This window comes from Mus pahari, chromosome 8 (genome assembly GCF_900095145.1).
Source record: "Mus pahari chromosome 8, PAHARI_EIJ_v1.1, whole genome shotgun sequence".
NCBI classification, from domain to species: Eukaryota; Metazoa; Chordata; class Mammalia; order Rodentia; family Muridae; genus Mus; species Mus pahari.
In genome coordinates, this window is record NC_034597.1 from 113303 (window position 1) to 137388 (window position 24086).

Consider the following 24086-nt stretch of genomic DNA (forward strand, 5'->3'; position numbering starts at 1 on the left):
GTGTGTGTGTGTGTGTGTGTGTGTGTGTGTGTGTGTGTGTGTTCCAAAGGCAACTTTGGGGAGTCTTTTCTCTCTTTCTGCTACCATGCAGGTCCCAGGATTGAACTCAGGATGTCAGGCCCAGCAGCAAGTGCCTTTACCCACCAAACCATCTGAATAGCCCAGTAAGAGCATTTTGATAAAGGTTTCCCTAAATGCTTCAAAGTGCCTTTGTATCTTGTGTTTGTCCATGCATGTATGGTGCACATACATGTGTGCAGATGCATATGGAGGCCAGAGGTCTTCCTCTGTTGCTTTCCACATTTTTTAAAGATATTACTTTTATTTTAAATTTCATGTGTATGTGTGTGTCAGCAGTGAGTACGGTAAGTATGTGCTTTTAAGTGCAATGCTCATGTAGACCAGAAGAGAGTGTCTAGGACTCTGGAGCCTGAGTTATAGGCAGTTGTGAGCTGCTTAAAGTGGATACTTGTGTGTTTGTGTGTGTGTGTGCATGCATGTGTGTGCGTGTGCACACACTTGAGCACTCGTGCACACATACCACTCGTAAAGAGGCCGGCATGTTTGAGGCAGGCTCTCTTTTATTTCTACTGCAGTGTATTCCAGACCGGAGGCTCTCGGACTTTCTGCACAGTACAGTACTCAGCATTACATCCAGGCAGGCTTTTATGTGGGCTCCACACAGGGAGCTCTGATGTCAGGCACGCAAACGCCTTTATCCACTCAGACATCTCCCTGGTCCCAGTGGTGGGTGACTGACTCCTACTTAGTTTTCATTCTGTTACAACCCAATTTTATATGTACATAGTGCACAGCATGGTGTGTTTCAAAAAATAAATATGGAGATAGGAGACGGCTAAGTGGGTAAAGGTGCTTGCTTCTTGCTGCGGAAGACTTGCGTTTGACCCCTGGATCAGAGTTGTCCTCTACACAGGACATGCACATACACCTACACGATGCTAATAGATAAAAAAAAAATGTAAATATCTATGTATGTAATGGAGATTTTTAAGTGTCTACAGGCTTTAGAGAAAAGCTCTTCTAAAGGGTGCAGCTTATTCTCCTTAGCAGCTCTTTCTGGTTGAAATAGGGTTGCATGACCGACAGCAGAATATCTAAGTATTAACTTCAAAAGAAAGATGTCTTAGGAAGTGCTCCTGGGAGCCAGCTGCCTTCCTGGATGCTGTGGGAGGCCTTTCCTAGTGCTGGCCCTTTACCTGTAAAGTCAGGGAACTCGACAGAATTACATATGAGTTCAGAATGTGGAATAGCTTTTGGGCCTCACAGATTGAATCCCAACCTGACCTGTCCCCTGCAGTGTGGATTTAGGCAAGGTTTTGAGTTTCCGCTGTGAAGAAGTGTCATAGTGGATTTTGGACTCCTGGGCTTAATATAAGGCCTGGTTCATTGTGAGCGCACAAGATTTGTTGATTGAATTAATTCCTCATCCCTGCCCTCCTCCCACCCCCATGCTGGGGCTTAAGCGGGGGCTTTCATGCAGGCTGAGTATACACATTGTATATACTTACTCCATGAACCACACCCCAAGCTCCCATTTCTAGGCTTGTTTATATTTAACTCTAAAATTTTTTTGGTTTAAATCCATTGACTGTTTTAATGATGGATGGATGGATGGATGGATGGATGGATGGATGGATGGATGGTGTGGGGAGCCCCACGAGGTGAAAAGACAACTTTTCTCCTTCTACCAAGTGGGTGCCAGGGATCCAACTGAGGTTGTCAGGTTTGGCGGCAAGAGCCTTTCCCCACCGGGCTGTCCTGACAACCTAGTCCTTGTATCTTTTCTTGAGACCAGATCTCCTGTAACCCAGACTGGCCTGGAACTCCTGTGTATAGCCCCATGGAGCCTTGAAACCCAAATCCTCCTGTTTAACTCAAGGGTTGGGTTACAGATGTACCCACTATACTCAACTCCAGTTTGAGGGTTTCAGATGGATCTTAATCCTTTCTTATGTGAAACCTATGATTTTAATTACATAGTACATATCATTTGCCAGTTTCCTCTGCCACCCATACTACTGATTTATCACAGTTTATTCACCAAGTAAGTTCTTGCCCATATCAGTATAGATCCTGTGTATTAGCCTTTCGTTTATTGAGCTAAATTAAGAATTCCATTTTTTAAAAAAAAGAATTAAATTTCAAATCCATTGCATGCAAATGATTGTGTCTTTGATATCCTTCAGCTAGGGGATTACTTCAGCTAGTAAACATAGAACATTCACATTAAACCCCTTTGGCAACAGTGTTTGTTATTCTGCAAATAAACTTAATTGTCAAGATTCATTCCCAGAATGTCACCTCAGCTTCTGTTCTGTGTCCTAACATTCCAGACCAGGGTGGGCTTCCTTGCCGACAGGATTGTTCCTTCTGGGTTTCCATGTAGGGCCAAGATGTTACTCTGACCCTCAGCGCAGTGCCTGGTGGTTGTGGATCCTCAATGCAAAATCATGATTTCTTGGCAACATCATAACTTTGTTTTACAAGTCGGAGTAAGGATACTTGGAAGGATCAGGAGAGTACAGAATCCTGGATTTTTGTGCCATACTCTTCCCCCTCAATGGCCTCTAAATGAGGTCTTGATGAGGCTCTGTTTTATCTACAACCGTATGGGCGCCACAGTCATGCCTTTGCCTCCCAAGTAACGACCTTACAGGTATAAGCCACCGTGTTTGGCCCCTAATTTGCTTTCTAAAGGCAAGTGTGTGTGTGTGTGTGTGTGTGTGTGTGTGTGTGTGTGTGTGTGTGTGTGTGTACGTGCACATGTTTTCTAACGTGTGTAAATGTGTGGCATGCGCTTACTTCTTTTTGATCTACTGGAAGTCAGACTCAGGACCTCAAGCACACTAAACAGATCCTCTACTTTCTCAGCTTTGGCCGTCTGTCCCTCAGCCCCTCTCCCCTTTCCCCTTGCTCTTCCTCATCCTCCTTCCTTTCCTATCATGGTTCCTGCCTCCACATTCCAAATGCAAGGGTTACACGTCTTCTACCTGATTACATAGTGCTGGGGAGTCCATCTCAAGGCTGCCCTGACACTAGACAAGCATATTACCAACAGAGTGCTGGCCCCAACCCTCTGGTGCCTCCCCTTTGTCCTCCCTTTCCCATCCCTGTCACCCACACTCTGCCAGTTTTGGCAATCGCATAAACCAAACAAAGGGATAAAAACTCACATGTGTTACCAGAGAAAGGTTACATTTGAATTTCAGATAAACGATGTTGATCCTTCTAATGTAAGAATGCCCCATATGTGGCAGTTCTTGCATGTTAGAAATTCTTGGATAGGGCATACTTATTAAATTCATATTTAACTTTACAGGATCTGTCTGTGTGTGTTTTGTTGTATTTTCAAACTCTGGCAACCCTGGGTCCTGTTGCAAGCTGCCTCTGTTTTGTCTGCTTAGAGGTTGGTATTTGCAGCTTCAGAAGGTCCTGGGGCAGGGGCTCACCGTTTAGGCATCACTTAGTGGCTTTGGGCTCTGGGGTAGGGGCCAGATTAGCAATTAGCTAAGCATGACCTCATTCTGGAGGAATGTGCTCTTGCTAGGTATTAGCAAAGGTTTAAGCTCTAGGGAGCCATTGTCAGGCGTTTGCTCTCCTCAATGATGTCATCAGCAGGAGCAGCCAGCTTCAGGCCTCAGGAGAAGCCCTGAAGCTAGGACTCCAGTTTTGGTAATAAATGGGAATGGAGTTTCACAGGTGGGGTGTGGAGGAATTTATTAGGCTATGAAGGCTGACAGAGCCTTCTGCTTGTGTGCAGCCCCAGTCAGGCTTCTAGATTCTGATGAGCAACCAGAAGCTTCTAATGGGGTGATTACACAGTTGGCCAGAGGCCCTGGAAACATAGGCTCATTCTATGAAGACTCCAGGAGCTGTGAAGAGGGTGTCAGGGCTGTTCTTGTAGCTCCGAGTGGGGGCCCTTAATCTGGAGAGTCAGAGAAGGTGCTTTAAGGGAGAGAATCTCTGGGGCCACGCTGTTTCATTCAGCCCTTTTCTGTGGGAGGGTTCTTTGTGTGGGGAAGGGGTGAGTCCTCTGGATTTAGGTGCATATAATGCCTTTTTTTTTTTTAACCTTGGGAGAAAGTTAAACTAGAACAAGCTTAAGTCATTAACCCCACCCCACCATTTCCCTGCTCACTCACCTGTATTTTCCTTTTAAGCAGAATGTGACTGGACACATCATTTCCATTCACAAGTCTTGCTGACCCAGCGAAGCTTAGAGTTTTGGTCTCGGTCCTTTACTTTGGATAACAAGCCGTTTGAGAAATTGCACCCCTTCCCTTCTTTTATTTTTTTTTATTTTTTTATTTTCTTAAAGATTTATTTATTTATTATATGTAAGTACACTGTAGCTGTCTTCAGACACTCCAGAAGAGGGCATCAGATCTTGTTACGGATGGTTGTGAGCCACCATGTGGTTTCTGGGATTTGAACTTTGGACCTTCGGAAGAGCAGTTGAGTGCTCTTACCCACTGAGCCATCTCACCAGCCCTTTACTCTGTGTAGCAGTGGCTATCTTGGAACTTGCTGTGTAGACCAGGCTAGCCTCAAACTCAGAGATGTAACTGCCTCTGCCTCCCCAAACCTAAGATCTAAGGTATATGCTCTGTAACACAAGCTGGTGACTCACTATATATCCCAGGTTAATTCACATATATGTTGACATGTGTGTCATAGCCACAGGCCAGAGGATGATGTGTGAAGTCAGTTCTTTCCTTCTGCCTCTATGTGGGTTCCAGGGATTGAACTCATGCCACCAGGCTTGGGCAGCAAGCACCTTTACCTACTGACTCATTCTGTTGGCCCCCTCCCCTGGTTTTTTAAAGGGAAGTTTGCCATGCCAGAGTGAACGAGCTGTCAAGAGAGAGGATATAATGGAAATCAAGTGCTAAGTGTGATAACCACAGCCAATTAGTTTTATTTGATTGAAATTTCTCATAAAATATTACAAAATGTGATGACTATTCTTGGTTGTCAACTTGGCTACATTTGGAATTAACTAAAATTTAAAAATGGAGGGCATACCAGTAAGGGAATTTATGCTTAATTTAAATTAGGATGATCTCCCTTCTAATCTGGATTCTGAGGTGGGAAGTCTCACACTTTTATCAGGTCTTAAGTGGGAAGACACCGGTTTAATCTGGGCTACCCCTTCTGCTGGAAGCCTATGTGAGGACATGCAAGAAGGCAGCTTTTGCTTTTGTCTGCTTGCTGTCCCTTGCTAGCAAGTCCATTCCTTCACTGGCATATGAGCCTAGTTCTTCAGGATCCCAGTGACTGCTGAAGACCAGCTCAGGCACTCAAGTTTGTGGACAGAGCAAGCCAGTAGGCAGCCAGTAAGGAACAGTCTTCCTTCCATGGCCTCTGCATCAGCTCCTGGCTCCAGCTTCCTGCCCTGCTTGAGTTCTTGTCCTGGCTTCCTTTGATGATGAACTGTGATGGAGAAGTGTGAGCAGGATAAACCCTTTCCTCCCCAAGTTGCTTTGGCCATGTTGTTTCAGAACAGCAACTCTAACTAAGACAGCGGCTGAGGAAGGAAGGGATTTGTTTTAGCTTACAGCTTCAGGAATACAGTTCATCGTGGCAAGGAAGGTATGATGGCTGGAGCAAGGCCGAGCAGTGAGTGCGAAGGCTTGGCCCAGACCCTAGTCTGTGGGCTTTTGCTTGACAGTTAAAATAAACCACGCCTTTAATCCCAGCACTTGGGAGGCAGAGGCAGGCGGATTTCTGAGTTCGAGGCCAGCCTGGTCTACAGAGTGAGTTCCAGGACAGCCAGGGCTATACAGAAAAACCCTGTCTCAAAAACCAAAAAAAATAAATAAATAATAAACCATTACAAGTCATGGTCTCTAATCTCAAGCTTATACGTTTCTCTGGGTTTCTTGAAGTGTTCATGTACGGAATTCTAGGCATTTCTACGCAGTTGCTGTGAGCACACTTTCACAGTGAGCTGTGTGTGCGTGCACATCTGTGTCCTGGTTCTGAAGTTCTTGTGTATGCTAGGCTCTACTGTTAGGCATCTAGGGAGGCATTAGACTGGCCGACTTGGAGACACTAAAGATTGACCTCTCCACGCATAATTATATTTGGACCTCACATCTTATTTCCTTGTGAGAAGGCGGCGGAGTTACCCAGGCTCCCTTGAGACTCATTAAGGGACATTTTCTCTTGGTCAAGAGAATAGGATCTGAGTTCTTCAGACCCTGGATAAAGACGTGACAGTCTAATCTACCACAAAGACTAGAATATTGCATTCTGTTGCCCTCTCTCTTAAAGAGTAAATCCAACTGGGCTTGTCAGTCACCTAGCTAGGTGACATGCTCCTGACCTACCCTAAAGACTTACTAAGGAGATGGAAGAAATAATTATCCCTTAATGAGATAATGTGTTTCTTCACCACAGGAATCCTTCCCTTGTAGAAGTTGCTTGCAGATAGAAATACTGGATGAAATCCTGAGCATGTGTATATTGACTGACACCCAGGCTTCTTACTGGCCTCCCTGAGACTTCCCTTCTCCCCCTTTATTGCAGACCCTCTTTGTTTGACTCTAGCTCGGAAGACATGACCTTGACTCTTGTTATCTCCCTTCTTGCAACTGGTAGGATTGATAGTTTGCCAACCCCATGGTTTACTTCTCAGACTCTAATAGAATGGTCTTCAAGCATCCCCGTGGGAAGATTCGCTTCCTACAAAGAGAACCGGAATTCCTCAGTAATGTGTCTTGTCTTATTCAGTTCTTCAAGACCACAAAAACAAAAACAAAAAACAAAAAAAAAAACACCAAAATCTTATCACAGGCTACTCCAAAATTCCTTCTAGTAAAATGCTGCATATCCCAGCCAGTTGGGTTTTTGTTGTTTAAAAAATTTTAACTACTTATTTGGGCTTGGGTGTGGATGTCTGTGTGCCACAGAGATATGTGGAAGTCAGAGGACAGCATGTGAGTTACTCCCACACCCCCCATACACATGGAAGCACTTCTTTCATAGAGTTTTGTAGTTACAGAACAAAGTAAGTCATAAATCAGGATAGTTTTGAATATGTGGATAAATCCATCAGATAGCAGATCACAGTGAGATGAGGAACTCTGTCCTGATAGGCGTCAGATGCTGTGTGGTGACGATGCTAGCTTTTGAGTTAGGAAGTAAATGCTCTGCTGAGGTAATAGATTCCAAAAGGTTTTTTTATCTATTAGTCACAGGATGTTAGACACAGAAGTGGGCAAGGAAATGGCTATTTAGGGGGCTCAGACTAGCCCAAGATAAGGTGATTAGGTCTGAATGTGTGACTTCCAGCCTCTCTCCCTCACTGAAGTTTGGTCATCCAGTCAGTCTTTGAAGATAGGGCTTCTCTCAGTAATTCTCATTCACAGTTTGTTTACAGCTCAAAGCCTGCCCTGGCATTTTCCTCTAGTAAGATACCTCCCAATGTTCTACCACTTCCCTGGCACTGGGGAACCAAGTGTTCCAGTATCTGAGCCTTTAGGGAATACTCTCCTTCAGACCCCACCAGAGGAGAGTTATTTAATGGGGTCACACTGGGAAGAGGAACAAAAACAGGGCCAGTGATCCTACACCTCACCCCGTCTTCATCTTCAGGCTTCTGACGGGGTTACATTTCAATAGAGGCCCAGATGTGAGCAGTCCTGGTCAGGGTGTGGCTGTCTCTCCTTCTCTAGCCCCAGCTCCTAGCCTTGACCATTGCCTTGTCTCAGCTCCAGTCTCTGCTCCCAGGTGTCAGACAAGCCCCTCCTCTTCAGCCTTTTCCTCTGCCAGTGTGAGATTCCTGGGGACATTCCAATTCCTTGGGGACCTTTGTTTCAAAAGACCAGTAGCCAACACAAATAACCCCTGTAGGGTATCTTGCCTGGACGGGTGTAGGTGGAGGTTTCAAACTTGCCCCCTTTCACATGATTTGATAAGTCAGTCCTCCTCGGAGGGATTCCTCTTTGTGCTGACTTCAACAGTGGCCTGGATCCAGGGGACCCTCCCACTTCCTCCTTTATGGCACTGTGCAGTCTGTGGATTCTGACATCAGAAGTTCCAAAGCAAATCCAGGAAGGAGGAAGTTGCTTGGAGCTTGAATTCCAATCATTGCTTGGTTGCTTAAGAATGACAGTTTGCAGGGGAGCATTGTGGAGCATACCTTTAATCACAGCCCTCAGGGGGTGGAGGCGAAAGCATAGTGAGTGACCAGACTAGCCAGGGAGACACACTGACACTGACACCCCAGCTCAAAAAAAGAAAGAAAGAAAGAAAGAAAGAAAGAAAGAAAGAAAGAAAGAAAGAAAGAAAGAAAGAAAGAAAGAAAGAAAAGAAAAACAAAACAAAAAAACCAACCTATAAACCTATAAACATTAGTTGAGGGGGTGCAAAGGGTGTGTCTTTCTTTAACAACCTTAATTAGGGAAATGGTTCAGAGAGCCTATTTCTCTCTCTCTCTCTCTCTCTCTCTCTCTCTCTCTCTCTCTCTCTCTCTCTCTCTCTCTTTTNCTCTCTCTCTCTCTCTCTCTCTCTCTCTCTCTCTCTCTCTCTCTCTCTCTCTCTTTTATCTATAAAACTCCTAGATTCCAGTGGCAGGGTTATACTTTCTTAATCCCAGCTCCAGAGCCATCGTAGATTAGAGAAAGATGCTATTCTTTGTTGCCTGGGCTCCCCTTTTGTCTCTGTTCCCTATTTCTTACCATGAGCCTAACTGTGAATAAAGTGTTCATTTCCCAGATTCTGGGGGATGTTTGGAGACCCTGAAGAGTGGTTTAAAGTAGAATTCCCCAGAGTGAAGGGAACTAGTCTCCTTTGAGACAATTTTTACAACGTTCCCCAGCGCAGTGATGGCTCAGTCAGTACAGTACTTCATGAAAAAACCATGAAGGTCCAATCTCAATCCCTATCACATTTAAAAAGCTGGGTGCCTCTGTAGTCCCGAAACTGGTGTGGAGGCGTCAGAAGTGGGCAGACTTTCTGAGCCAGTGGTTTAGTTAAATCAGTGAACCCCAGGTTCAGTAATAGACTCTGTCTCAAAAAATAAGATTGTGAGATGGAGAACAAATGAAGGAGACACATCCAATATCCTGTGCCCTCCACATTTACATGCAACACATACGCAAACTGTTAAATGCCCCACAGACTTCCGAGTTGGTGTTAATTACCAGCAATCCTATAGCCGGAGCTGAGCCAGACTGTCATTGTGAGACACAGTCAGTGGCGCTGTCCTGAGGGGTTTGGGACTTAACACATGCGCACACTCCACACACTCCCTAGTCCAGTAACGTCTGGAAATTGAATGGAGTCCTAGCCATCTCTTAGAGATGGTCAGTATAAATTGTATGTTGAGGTGCACTGTAGCAGCTTAATTTTTTTCCAGACTTAATGGTTATGGTATAAAACTAGCTTGGATCACACAGTGCACCATTTCTCAGCCTGTGGCTTGTAACCCCCACAGGGGTCACATATCAAATATTCTGTGTATTAGATATTTATAAATTTTTAACAGTAGCAAAAGCACAGCAATGAAACAAGTTTTATGGTTGGGGTCACCACATATTGAAAGGTTGAGAACCACTGATGGAGGGAGACCCTGTCCAAAAATCAGAAGTTGTTTAGTATGTTACTGCTGTTGCTTTAGCCAACACACTTCCCTACCCCACCACATGTTTGCCTGTTTGCTTGTTTGTTTGTTTGTTTGGTCTGGAGGAACTGGTGGTGATCTGATGTGGTCTCTTCTAAGAAACATGCCACTCAAGATGATGAGGGTACATTTACACAACTAACCTTAATAGTTGGGACTAGTATTTTCATGAGTATTGAAAAAATGTAACCTGTAATTTCATGGGCATTATTGCTTAAGGTATGTGAGGCAGGGACTAATTGAATTAAGGAAAATACTGGTGAGTGCTCCAGGTGGTAGAAGGATGGGACCAGGGTTCAGTGTGGTCTGGGAACAGTGGGCAGCTCTCCTAGAGGCAAGTGTAGGCAGGACAGTTCCAAGTGTTGGCTGCCAGGGCTAGAGACAGCTGCAGAACCACACAGGCTGGGGATGAAGAACTGGCAATAAGGAGATTTGGCACAGACTGGCTCTTCCTTCAGTCCAGCAGCAGCCGGTGACTGGGCTAACGCTGTGGAGATAGATTAATCGTGTGTCAGTCACACGCTCTGCACTCTGGACAGCATGCCTCAGGAATGTTAGATGGAGTTCCCCCCACTTAGCAGTGAGTCTGACCTGCTGTATTCGGTCTGTTTATCTTTCTGCCAAGACCGGTTGTCATGGGACAGAATTCAAGGGCGCGATGATAAATCTCTTTTACGAGAGTGACGTAACCCTCGGCATTTTTCTTTTTTTAATCCTTTTCAGTTTTTTCAAGCATTTGTGACAACTCTGTCCATATATTGACCACATCCTTTGTGTGCCTGTTTGGTTCTCCAGGGAAGGTTGATCAACAGCAGGATTTGAAGTCAGTGACCTAAGTTCAAATCCCTGCTTCACCTCTGGAGCCATGTGGCTTTGGACTTAATTTACTCCTTATTAATTTTTTAATCTGGAAAGTGGAGCTCACAGTGGCATCTCACAGCAGCTTCAAGAATTCAGGAATGCCACTGCACTAGGTCACATTGGTGTCTGAACCTTGCAAGAATGCTCAGGGGATCAGGGAAAGGGTCCAAAGAAGTTATTTTTGTTGCTGTTGTCTGGAAAAAGATGCCTTCTTGCTGTGTAATCTAAGGCACATCACTCCCTGTTCCCCTGAGCTGTTCAGAAAGGACAGAAGCCATCTCGGGCGGCTTGGTGCCTGCAGCTCCTAGTGGGGGTGTGTGTGTCTCGTGAGTAATGCATTTTCGTTTTGAGAAAAGTGAGTGAGGGAACATCTCCACAGAACAGTTAGCAGACCTGCAAAGTTTTCTCCTCCGTCTTCTCTGCAGAACAGCACTTGGCCAGCCAGAGTCCTAGCAACAGAGCAAAGGCCCCTGCTTCAGTGTCTTCCAGACTGAGCCTGTACAGATATGACCTCAGTCATACACAGCCCCCAGCTCCCCTTTCACACACAAGACTACCAAAACCACAGTTTCTATTGCTGGGTAAAGGCTGTTGATTTCCCCCATATTCCTGGAATCCTACAGAACCCTGCAAGCAACTTTAATGAAAAGTTTAATGTGTGCGTTATTGCATCTCTATCTTTTGGGTGGTATGTGTAAAATTTATTTTAAAAGGAATAACTATAATTCACAACAACAACAAAAAGCCAGGTGGTTGTAGCACACACCATTAATCTCTGTACTCAGAGAAGGCAGAAACAGGCAGATTTCTTGAGTTCCAGGCTAACCTGATTGACAGGGTAAGTTCCAGAACAGCCCAGACTACATAGAGAAACCCTGTCATGGAAAAAAACAAAAACAACAAAAAAAGAATGAATGGAAGGAAGTTAACATTGAAAAATATAAGCAGTACAGAAGCATATGTCAGCAACAGCACATAGAAGTTCTTTCTGTCTTTGCTTCATCTCGCTCGAGGCAGAGAGGACAGTGGGAATGTGCTCAGTCCTTTGCTAGAATGTTCTCTCCCTTCCTCAGTGTGCCAGAGCTTACCTCTGTAGGAGGAACAAACAAATGTTCCTTATTCTTTTACAGAAGCCGGCTGCTCCTGTTTGTACCACCTCCTCGCCCATGTCAAATTAGACAAAGAAATCTCTTTCAGAAACATTCCTGAATGCTTTGTGCTTCAAATTGAATTTAGGGAGCCTGATTTTAATTTTCTGTCGGCCATTCTGGAATCTGCTGGTAGGGTCGGGGTGGTGGCCCACAGAGCTTAGCAAACCAGCTCAGCAGCTCACCAAGCATCTTGATTCTATCAGTCTTAAGCCAGGGTCCCTGATGGGTCCCATTCTTCTAGCTGTGAGCAGATGGAATGTTCTTCCACAGGGAAGGCCAAGTTCTGGGGGCAATAGGATAGTTCTAACCCTCTCTCGCAGCACTGATGGCATACCCTCCATCCCCATGCTTGTGTGTTGACATTTTTACAGTAGTGATAATAGTATTCACTGTCGCCCCGTTTGTGTGATGAGGTTGTCATTGGGTACCTGCTTTACTGAATGGTGTCACACTGGCTTCATACGGTCAGTCCATGTGCAAGCAAGTGGCCCTTCTTGGCCGCACAGTTAGTGAGTCACTGCACTTTGGGCGTGTTTGGAGCTTTCCTGACCCCAGGGCAGGGCATGTGAACTTCTAGCTATGTGTCACTAGCTGACCCAATCTCTTTCATCCATAGGTTACTTGGCTACCAGTTAGCTACTTCACTAAATGACCCCTTCTTTTTTTCCGAGTAGCCCCAGACACCCCACCTCCATGCTTTTTACCCAGAGATTTTAGGGATAGGACCTGTTAGCCTGCGGCAAGGCACCCAGTCTCTGGATAGGATATGTGTTCAGGAATCAGATAGTCTTAAACTGGGAGTACAATTTTTAGCTGTCAATTAAGCTAAATCCTGCCACGGGATCCAGCGCCATCCAAATGCGTCGCTGCTGGGAAGCAGGAAAGGCATGCTGTCCTCGCTGCCCTGCAAATTCTTTCCCCCGACTTCATCCTCTTTCAGTTGGTGGTGTTGAGAGCCAGCTGGTATAAATTATTTTGAATTTCCCTCAGCTTTCTTCTTATTCACCACTTTAAATTGAAAGTTTTGTTCTTTTTATTGCTTCACAATCTCTGGGTGCCCGCCATCTTCCTAATGACCTGTAACATGAGCTGGATTTTTCGAGGGAAGTGCAACCTTGATCTGACTCTGTAACCAGGTTCAACGTTTATATGTGTGTAATTGAACGAACACCCATCCTGTTCACCATTATTATTTCTGACCTCTACTCTGATTTATGTGCACGCATGTATGCATGTGATGATATCAAGAACCATAGTTTAGCATGGGGATACAAAGCCAGAAATGATCATTTTCCCCCATTACTGGGTCTTCACGGTACTGTGTGTATACTCTCCTCTTTTCATAGACTGTTTTTAGAGCAAGTTTGATCACACAAGGCCTGATGCTTAGAAGGCAGATGGGAAATTTTTGTTGGACATGGGAACAGAAGAGAAAGAACAAACAGGGCTTTCAAAAATATTGAGTAAGCCTAATTTGTATTTTCCAGAGGAAAAAAGCAGAGTAACGGGTTTGGATTGCCTTGGGCAGAGCCCTCTCTTCTAAGGAGTTGGCTGTCGATGGTTTCTCTCTGGGAACCAATATGCAGGGACTTCCTGGGTAGAGAGAGAGAGAGAGAGAGAGAGAGAGAGAGAGAGAGAGAGAGAGAGAGAGAGAGAGAGAGAGAGAGAGAGAGAGAGAGAGAGAGAGAGAGACGGGTCCTTGATTACTGGAATCCCAGATCCCAGAAGGCATTGGTGGACAAACAGCCCTGACTCATTATTGCACTTCCCGTGTCCTCTTTCTGTAGCCAGACTACATACCTTCTGCCCACTGTGTTGTCTCCTAGAGCCTTGCAGGTCTGGACAGTGAAAATGGATGGAACCAGGTGAAGTTCATGTGCTCTGCCTGTGGGTTGGCAGCCTGGTTCCCGCCCTAAGCAGCCTATGACTTACCAGCCATAAGACCCTCTGCCTCCTCAGCTGCAGAGTGAGAGTAAGGACTTAAGTGTTGTGATAGAAGCAGATTCAGAGAAATAGAGCAATGGCTTTATCTCTATTATCTCATTTTTAAAATGGGATTTTACTATCAGAGCCAACCTTGTATGGTCTTTGTTACAAGGAAGGGTTTCAGGGTGCACAGGTCTTAGCCCTGGGAAGATTCTGAATAGAAAAAAAACCTGTCATGTTGTTGTTGACCATAGAAAGGGTGCTTAGGGGTCTTCTCAGGCCTGTTTCTCGTGCCCCCCCCCCCTTTTCTCAGTGGGTTGCACATTCAGGCAACCTAGAACTGACGTTGGATCTAACTTCTAGCAAGTGAGCTGCACTTCAGGGGAGGTGGCCTCTCTACATGACAATCTGAGATGGTCTCTGTGACCTCCATTCACAGCCAACGGTTGTTATTTCAGCTGGAGATGTATAGTCTCTGAGTGGTGGTGGCTGGAGGCTGTGAGCCCAGGACTGATGGCTGTCATGCTATGGTGGGCCTTCTGGGCTAATGCTTGGGTTTAACCCAAAGTTTCCAGTGGCTGTTTTCTGCTCTGTGACTCATGAGCATGCTCAGAATAGTCCTTGGGGGCCTTGCCCTGTTACTCAACCCGAAACTCTATGGTGGGTCAGCAGTGTGCACTTACGCAAGGACTGATAAAAGTGTTCATAATTCAGACCGTTTTGGAGTGTCCTTTCTTTGCTTCCTTTTTCTTTAACCTTCCTAACAAGATTATAATCATCATCCTAACATTTAATAGTTTTTGTTGAGACATGACTTTACTACGTAGCTTGCAACTCCATATACGTGCCAGGCTAGCCTGGAATTCAAGATCCTTCTGTCTCCACCTCCTTCCCAGTACTATTCCTGACCCTTACTTAAATCTAACTTAAAGATTTCTCAGTAAAAGAAAATGAAATGTTACTTAAAGATAAAGTAAGGACTAGTCCGCTCCAAGGCACAATTGAAAGGAAGGTTTTTATTGGAGGTAGGATGGAGAGTACAACCTGAGGCATCTGGGAGAGTCCAGAGCGTGGAGAGGAAGTAGTGCACCGAACCCGACCAGCAGAATGGGTGTGGCCAAGAGATTGGAAGACTTCTGAGAGAGCCCAGAGAGGGCAGGAGAGAAGGACTTAATTAAGGTCAAATGGCCAAATGATCAGGTTATTCAGCAATGAGAAGCTGGAGAGAGGGAAGAGCTGAGAGGAGCCAGCTACTGAGCCTGGAGCCCAGCGTGTGCTCTGGTATGCTAATATGAACTCTGGTTAGCTGTTTGTCCGAAGTTTTTGGACTAGACAATATATACCCTCTTCTCTGCTGTTTAGTATTTAATCATTTAGCCTAATATCAGCTTTATTGTTGTATATCAACTTAATTCTTTTTTGTTGTTGTTTTTGTTTTTTTGTTTGTTTGTTTTTTGTTTTTTGAGACAGGGTTTCTCTGTATAGCCCTGGCTGTCTTGAAATTCACTCTGCAGACCAGGCTGGCCTCGAACTCAGAAATCTGCCTGCCTCTGCCTCCCGAGAGATTAAAGGCATGTGCCACCACACCCAGCTATAAACTTAATTTTTTTAAAAAAGTATTGTTAGGGAGGGGAAAATAGCTACCAAATATTAAAAAATGTAGTTTACAACACAATATCAAAATAAAAGCCAGGTATTTCTGGAATCATTTGCTACAACTATTTTTTTTGTTGTTGTTTTTTTGTTTGTTTGTTTGGTTGATTGGTTTGGGTTTTTTCAAGACAGGGTTTCTCTGTATATCCCTGGCTGTCCTGGAACTCACTCTGTAGACCAGGCTGGCCTCGAACTCAGAAATCCGCCTGCCTCTGCCTCCCGAGTGCTGGGATTAAAGGCACACGCCACCACTGCCCAGCTGTGGTCTATATTGAAATAGACCCACGTGACAACAGATCATGTTACTGCTATCACAAAGTGTGTAATGATGGTGGTGAACTGAGAGACAGGTGGACAACACCATCAGGAACACCACTGGAAAAGAATGAAAATGTGGTTTTCATTGCCATTTTTGATCTTTCCTGTTGGTTGTGTTGTTGTTGTTGTTATTGTTGTTGTTGTTGTTGTTCTCCCAGTCCATACCCCAGTCAGGTCACAGCTGAGGAAGGTGTAGGTTATGGCAGGCTGGGAGCTAGCCACCTATCACCCAGGGCTGGGGTAATGGCATTCTTCACTTTTACCTGCTGTCTACTGACAACACCTAGGCCTTTGAAGTCCAGAGAGGCTGGAGAACCATCTTTCTGGAAGCCACATACCTAGGACTGAGAAGGGGAAGAAGGTTTTAATGCCCTTTGCCATAGATGCTCTCCCATCTTCAGGGCCATGAGTCACCTGGCTCTACATCACTGCCTTGTCTATGTATTGCTTTCTTTTGTCCGAGGCCCTGGAAAGACAGAGTACAGAGAGGAATGAAGCTGGCCCAGACCTCTTAACCCTTCCTGGGACTCCCTGCACTGTCTGCAGTGTGGCTAGAAGGACCATCCATAATATACCAGAATTAGGAACCTGGTCTTAGGCAAACTGGCCAAGATGCATCTTCTTTAACCAAGACTCTGTGGCTAGACTTCATCCTTTCCAGATTTTCACTGAGGAACTGGAACAGTTGGTCGGTTGCTTCCTTTCAACTCCAGTTGCCCTGCCTTATGGACACCTGAAGACTACAACGCAGGCATGGTTTGTGGGGCTTAAAACAAGTTAGCCTCACGATGCCAGTGAGCCCCAGGCACATGAGCCCAGGATGGCTCTACCGTTGAGGGTTCTGTGGGAGCATCCCTGTCCGGGAACTGCTGCTGCCAGCTCACCAGCAGGCTCTGCTTGAACAGCATCATCCCAGTTTCCAGGTGAGGGAACAGAAGTTTAGAGAGAAGAGGTGATGGAGCTGAAGATACGCCCAGAACCTGTCCTTTCTCAACTCTCCCTGGCTTTTCTTCTAGGCCTAGAAGAGGAGAAGATGGGGAGGGAGTCCCAGGCCAGGAACTTTGGGGACCACAGATAAGGTATCAATGAGATCAGGACATCTAAACAGGGCTGAGCACATGGCCCAGAAAATCTGCCCTGAGTCCCATGGTCCTTCTTCTGCAAGGTTCAGCTCCTGGCTAGTCTCTGGGGAGCTCTGTGGGGGAGGGGCTTCTTGGGGCTGTGTGTGTTTTACTGCTCAGCTCACCTATGTCATGCTTAGTGGAGAGCTCAATTCTGTATGCCCTGGGTTCACAGTAGTGCGGTGGTCAGGAGGGAGGCCTTGGAGTTGTTGCTCTCTTAATGAATGGCTTAGCTGAGAACTGACAAGCTGAACAGTTCAGCTGCATTTAAGTCCACCAAGCACTTCTTTTCAGCTTTGATTAGAAATGACATTTTAACTATGCTTCTGGCTCTAGGGAGGAATATTTTGCATACTATGAAAGTTATAGGTGAATGAATGCAGAAGGAAAAAGAGTAAGCACCTACTGTGTGTCAGCCTTCATACTCAACTCTTGGCATCCTCTGGCCTTACTCCTCACACCACTCTGTCAAATCGTTGAATATAAAAATTTCCATTTGTCAGATGAGGAAAATAAAGGTCAGAGAAGCGCTGTGTTGTCCAAAGATAAAACTCTAGTTGAGCTGCTGGTTCCCTGGATGGTTTTTGTTTTGTTTGTTTGTTTACTGCTATTGATGATGATTTTTTTAAGCCCATTTATATTTGTTGAACTGAACAATGATTTTGACATTTTTGTTCACATGTATCAGGTACTCTGACTATATTCTTTCCCCATTACTTTTCTTTCTTTCTTTTTTTTTTTTTTTTTTTAATATTTATTTATTTATTTATTATATGTAAGTACACCATAGCTGTCTTCAGACACTCCAGAAGAGGTCAGATCTTGTTACGGATGGTTATGAGCCACCATGTGGTTTCTGGGATTTGAACTCCGGACCTTTGGAAGAGCAGTCGGGTGCTCTTACCCACTGAGCCATCTCACCAGCCCCCTCCCATTACTTTTCTTATCCTCCTCTCTGCTAGTTCCTTTCATCTCATCTGGGGTGTGTTTGTTTGTGTGTGTCCCCATATTCCCTAATTTCCATTTAGGAAAGAAAATGCAGTATTTTTCTTTTTCCTTAATATGATGATGTCCAGTTTTATCTATTTTCCTTCAAATAGCACAGTTTGTTCTTTTTAGCTGTGTACATATTCTATATTGCGTACACACATACACACCCCATTTTCTTTTTCCATCAGTGGAGGCCTAAGCTGATTTTACAACTCGGTTATTCTGAGTCATACAGCAGCAAACATGGATGGACAGGTATCTCTGTGGTATGCTGACATGATTTCCTTTGACTGTATACTCAGCCAATCATTATAAGCTGAATGGTACAGCTTAATCATTATAAGTCAGATTTTAGCTTTTTTGGTTTTTTTTTTTTTTAAAGATTTTTTTAAATTTTATTTTATGTATGTGAGTACACTTTAGCTTTCTCAGACACACCAGAAAAGGGCATCAGATTCCATTACAGATGGTTGTGAGTTGGGAATCGACCTCAAGACCTCTGGAAGAGCAGTCAGTGCTCTTAACTGCTGAGCCATCTCTCCAGACCCCCAGATTTTAGCTTTTTAATGAAGCTTTGAACTACCTTCTGTAGTGGCTGCTGTGGTCTACATTCCCGCCAACATTTTGTAAGGTGCCATCCTCCTTCCTCCACCTTGCCAGCATTTGTTGTTTTTATGTGTTTCTTTGCCTGGTGTATGCAAGTGTTCTGTGTGCGCTTAGAGGTCAGAAGAAGCGGCAGATCCCAGAAACTAGAATTGGCGGCAACTCTATGGGCGCTAATATCCAACCCCTGCCTCTGCAAGAGCAGCCAGTGTCTTAACCTCTGAGCCATCTCTCAGACCCTCGTTTTGTTTTTAATGTTAGTCATTCTGATACTTTCATGGATTAGCTACCTCTCCTCCAGGCTCCATGCCACATGGCCTCCTGAGAGCTAACAGTTGCTGAGCGTGCAGAGAGCCTGGGATTTTGTTCCTGTAGCCCTAGTGACACTCTTCCCTCTTAACTCCTGCATCACTTGTTGCCTGTTTATGGCCCTGTAGCCAACTGCCTTGTGGCCAGAGGATGCCATACAGTTCTCGAGGCTTTCAATGGACTCCCGCTACCTGGATTAATAATCATTGGCAGCCCTATAGGAAGGTACCTCAGGAACTCTAGTGATGTGCCCATTGTAGCACTAGATGTAGATTTAGGAGACGTGGTTGTTTTGGTCTGGCCCTTGCTGGTGAGAGTTGGGAGAGATGAAAGTCTACCATATCCCTGACTTTGGAGAACTGATCCTTCAAAGAAGCATTTCAAAGTTATTTCTGCAGAATGCTAAAAATATCTGGTATTCACCTCAGAATTGGTCCCATTCCACATACAAATCCTCCTTAACAAGGACCAGAGGACTGATACAGAAGTAATATAAATAAATTCCATTGTATAATTTATAGTAGTTCAAATCAACTTTGTAGCTATTTAAAAAGGCAATGCTGTCATTTATAAGTAACTGGATAATTGTAGGTAGTTTGAGAAAGTGTGTGTGGCTTGAGGGTTGGGGTTGCCAATTGCCAGGGTAGTTATTTGGGAATTGTGATTGGTCGGATTTGGGGAGGAGAAGCCCATGGCCAGGTTCCAGTCCATGAAAATGCAGAGTATGAGAGGTTGGGCAGGCATGCTGGGCGTCGGCTTGTCTCGTTCCTGAAAGCAAGAGGCCCTCCAGCCTCTTACTGTGAGGGTGCTTCCGTTCACTATGGTCTCCTCCTCCTCTGTGTGTCAGAATGAACACGCCACCGCACAGCAGGTCTACAGCAATGGCCAGATGCACACACTGGGATACCCTTGTAGCATTTCCTTTTCAAGGCCTGAGGAGTCTCCTGTTTCCTGTGGATGGGAACAGGGGAGGTTTTTTGGGCAAGTCTCCATCTTTTTTATTGTTCTAAGAGCTGGGCTAAACGTTTGAACCTTTACCTGTCAAAAATCACTTTTGGAACGAAGCCTGTTTTCCCTCCAGCTTCTTAGACTAGCAGGATGAAGGTATCATATATCCCAGGAAGGCCATAAAGGGGGCTTTCCTGTTAGGACACCCACCTTGAACTCATTCGAAACAGAAGTCCAGGTCATTGCATATTTCATAAGTCTGACGCTGACTTTGGTCATGCTTTCCCAAATGCGCTTGAAAAGAGCTCTGCGTTCTTCTTTAGAGCAACACATGTAACCCAGATAGAAATAGAACCACCCGACTTCAGGTTATGAGATAAATACGCCCACACAGTTACGCATGCATGAGTTTTGAGACAGCGTCTTGCTGCGTGGCCCAGGCCGGGTGTGAACTCACTGGCTTTGAACTTCCGAGGGTCCCCCTGCCTTGGCCTCCCTAGTACTGCAGTTACAAATGTGTGTAACCACACCCCGCTCAAATTTGTCCTTTTTTCTTGTAGTACTAGAGATGGAACCCAGGCAGGCAAATCTCCTTTTGAAAAGCATTTATTTTATACACGGCTGGGAGAGTTTGAGTTTTACAGACTTGTACCTGTGGTAATGAGGCCTCTTAGCCCTGACAGTGCAAGAGAGTGATGTCTCCAGTGTGCTGGGCTGCTGTCAGCACCTTACTAGACACACTCATTATGTGCAGTTTGCTATGTGTTTAATGTTCAGGTGCCTTGTGGTTGGTACAACAACTGCAAGATGAAGAAGACTCACCCCCCCCCCACATTTGTTATTAATACGGATACTCTCAGGGATTAACCACCTGTCCTCCAGGCTCTGAGCCACACTGCCTCCTGAAAGTGGAAGGCAGAGGGGCTGGTAGAAAGTCCTGCTGTTGAAGGAAAGGATCCTAGCACACATGCAGGTGTGCATGTAGCACCGCCAGCCCCTGGTGTGCCAGAGTGTATTCCATAGGAAATAGGGTGAAGGTTCTTGCAGGCCTGGCTGCCATCTTAGAACAGGCCAACTTTGAACTTGGGTGTTAAGTATGTGGTTGGGTGAATGTCACAAGAATCAGTCCAACTGAATGGCATGTGCTTAGGTTCTGTGTACTTGCAGAGTTTGATTGGATAGGAGGTACCATCAATTAGTTTGGAAGAACAGAAACACTCAACTAGAAACATAGCATTGAGGTGTAAATAGCAGTTCACCATCATGGCTCTCAGAGATACCAAGAGACAGAGAAGTTGCATGTCTATGGGAAGGTGCAAAAGTTTGTCAAGAGATGTAATAGGAAGAGATGACACACTGTAGAAACTGTACCAGAGGCCTGAAGAAGATCCCAGGACAGCTACAATGTTTTCATCTTGGGGCCCAAGTAGAAAAGGGATGGTTCTTGATGGTGTTGGGGGGGGGGAGATAAAGAGCAAATCTAAAGGTAGTCTTTAAATGATGAGTACAGGTGGACGGTGGAAAGACAGACAGCCATGCATTGTGGTACCTTCTCAAAATCCAGCACTTGGAAGGCAGAGAGGCAGGAGGACCCCCAATCTGAGGCCAGCTTACACTAGAGTACAAACTAGAAAACAGATAAAAATGAGGGTAGAGCTGGCCAGTGTATTGGCAAGCTCTCTGAATCAGGGGTAGGATAAGAAGAGAATCTCTGCTTAAACGTGTCAGCAGAGACTTTGCCTGACTGCCGTAGCTTAGCCATCGTTTGGATGGACATGATTGATAGCTCAACATTGGTAAGATTAAAGGGGAAGCCTGCCTCTTAAACCTACGGGTAGGAATGTAAACAGAAACAAGTTTTGTGGGGAAAAGATGACTAGGACATAATTACTGGTGAAAAGAAGCATTTAAAAGCTTGTGCAGAAAAACATAAAAGCAGGACAGCAAACAAGAATCAGTAGTAGACTGTGCCCCGCTGGTATTTCTAGGATGTGGATACCTTTCGCCGTCTATACTTCCGAAATGGTTTTTTTCCTCAAAAATTAAATACATCAATTTAACATTTATAACACTTTTAAGTTATATATCTGTGTGTGTGCCTGTGAGTGGCCAAGGCGTCGGTCATCCTTAAAGCTGGAGGTACAAATCGTTGTGAGCCACACATCTGTGGTTGGAACTCGTTAGATCTTTACAGAAGCAGTATGTACTTTTAACCATTGAGCCATTCCTTCAGCCTTGGAAACTTCAACTTTAATTGAAAGAAAACCAATCAGAAACTTATGTACCATAGTAAGGTAGCCCAACTCATGAGAAACAGTGCCATGGTAATTATATTTACTGGAGGCTTGGAAAAGAATAGAAATATCATTTAGCTTAAGAAGTGTAAGTTATTTGTGAATTAACTCATTTATAACTCATAAATCTTCAGGTCATTTATATTATTATATTTATTTATGTACTCACTTATTTACTTACTTGTGTGTGTATGTGTATATGTGTGTTCGTGTGTTCATGTGCTTGGAGAATAGAGGGCAACCTCCTTGATTCATGTGGGTTCCAGGGATTGAACTCTCAGGCTTGGCAGCAAGCACCTTTACCTCTTAAACCCATCTCTGTAGTCCCTCAGATCATTTCTTAGTGTCCATATGTATACAGCCCTCTCTTGGAATATCTCCTACCTTTGAAGAAGGAATTGTACAAAAGTCTTGAGTTCCCTGTTCCCAGGATCAATTCTTTGTTTCAGCCAGTTTTCAGTTGGAGGAACAACTAGGTCACGGCTCCCTGGGCAGAGAGCATTATGGCATTCCATTTTGTTGTGTCTCTTCATCCATGTCTGAAGAAGCATGTGATTTGCCTCAAAGCTTTTGATCATTTGAGATCTTCACTTAAATTTGTTTATCTGGGCTGAGGCATGGGTTTATCTGTGGCATTGATATGTTTGTTGCTGACCTATGTCATTTACCATGTTTCATGAAGAAATGTAGAGACAATAATATAATGCATCGCAATGATCCAGGGCAATCATTAATAAACACCTTGGATTGGTGTTGCAGTCATTTCGTTTCCAGAGACCCTGAAGCAGATCCTAGTGCTGCATCCTTTAACACTGAAGTGTCGCAGTACAGTTCCCTGTACTTTTTACAAAGAGTCTGACCCACACTTGTGTAAAGCAAAAGAATGACCAAGCCGATGTCTTGTCTTCCCAGACAGTAAAGCCATTGTGGATGGGAACCTGAAGCTCATCTTGGGCCTGGTATGGACTTTGATCCTTCACTACTCCATCTCCATGCCTGTATGGGAAGATGAAGGGGATGATGATGCTAAGAAGCAGACACCAAAGCAGAGGCTACTGGGATGGATTCAGAACAAGATCCCATACTTGCCCATCACTAACTTTAACCAGAACTGGCAAGACGGCAAAGCCTTAGGAGCCCTAGTAGACAGCTGTGCTCCAGGTAAGTGCTTGTAGTTGCCTAAGCCATCTCTGCCGAGTGGGAGTGCATAGATCCCAAATCAGGCTCACTGTGAGAAGGGTTGCTTGTGCTAACTGGTTTTTAGTCCATTGTAAGACAGAGGATGAGCCACAGATGGTCCTGTGCCCTTCCACAGGCAGATGTTCTAGGTCCATCTGTACATGTTTGCCACCGAATCTAGTGTTATTCATATTCACCAGAAACACTCCAGTGCCTGAACTTTGAGCAGGCTCTGGGGTTATAGTTCACCAGACTCCAGCCCTGTGTCTTCCCACATTGATGCCTCATTTCCTGTCCACTTAAAGAAAACATGTGGCTCTCTTCAGTGGCTTGGCATGGGAGTCTAAAGCCTTCTGCTAATGGAAAGTGACCATTTTTATTAACTACTAGCTTGACTATATACAGCTTTCTCTGCCCCTTTCTCTCTGTATTGCTGTGGGATGGTGCTTGGTGAGCATCCAGTTAGAGCCTTTCTACTCTGGTTCTTCTCTGAGTGCTTGGTTGAGTGGGCACCAAGATGTAATTACCTCACTAGAGGCCTAGATTGATGGGTAGAGTTTGCTGGTCCACACTCAGTAGAAAAACTAGAACCAGTGTTTATATGCCACCCCCCCAAATTATTTTATATAAAAAATCCTTACTTTAATAATTATATTTTCCATTTACTGAATGTTCTATATGAACTAAGCACGTTCTGAGTAAGGCGGTATATCTCAGAGTGCTCAAAGCAGAACTCACTAATGTCAGGTAGAAAAAGCCTCATTCCATCTTGAAAGCCTATAAATTGGAATAGTCCAGAAATAAAATGTATAGTGTTAGGTCCACCAAGCTGGCTAAGGGCCCTTGTCATCAAGTCTCAGTGAGCTGAGTTTAATCCCTGGTTTGTATCCACATGATGGAAGAAGAAAACTGAGTCCTGGCCACCACGGTATGTCCCTGTGTCCACCCAGTCACACATACACACGAATAAATAAATGTAACTTTTTTTTCCCTGTTTTTCAAGACAGGGTTTCTCTGTGTAGTCCTAGCTGTCCTGGAACTCGCTCTGTAGACAAGGCTGGCCTGGAACTCAAAAATCCTCCTG

The 24086-nt window shown here is 44.8% G+C and overlaps 1 protein-coding gene across 3 annotated transcripts in view; it reads left to right on the top strand.

The window, feature by feature from the left end:
• Nucleotides 1-24086, top strand: part of Flnb (filamin B) — a 134003-nt gene that overhangs the window by 26814 nt on the left and 83103 nt on the right. For all 3 annotated transcript variants that reach the window (XM_021203093.2, XM_021203094.2, XM_021203095.2), the window contains exon 2: nucleotides 22736-22984. In XM_021203093.2, the coding sequence (XP_021058752.1) occupies nucleotides 22736-22984 (249 nt within the window). The remainder of the gene's footprint in view (nucleotides 1-22735; nucleotides 22985-24086) is intronic.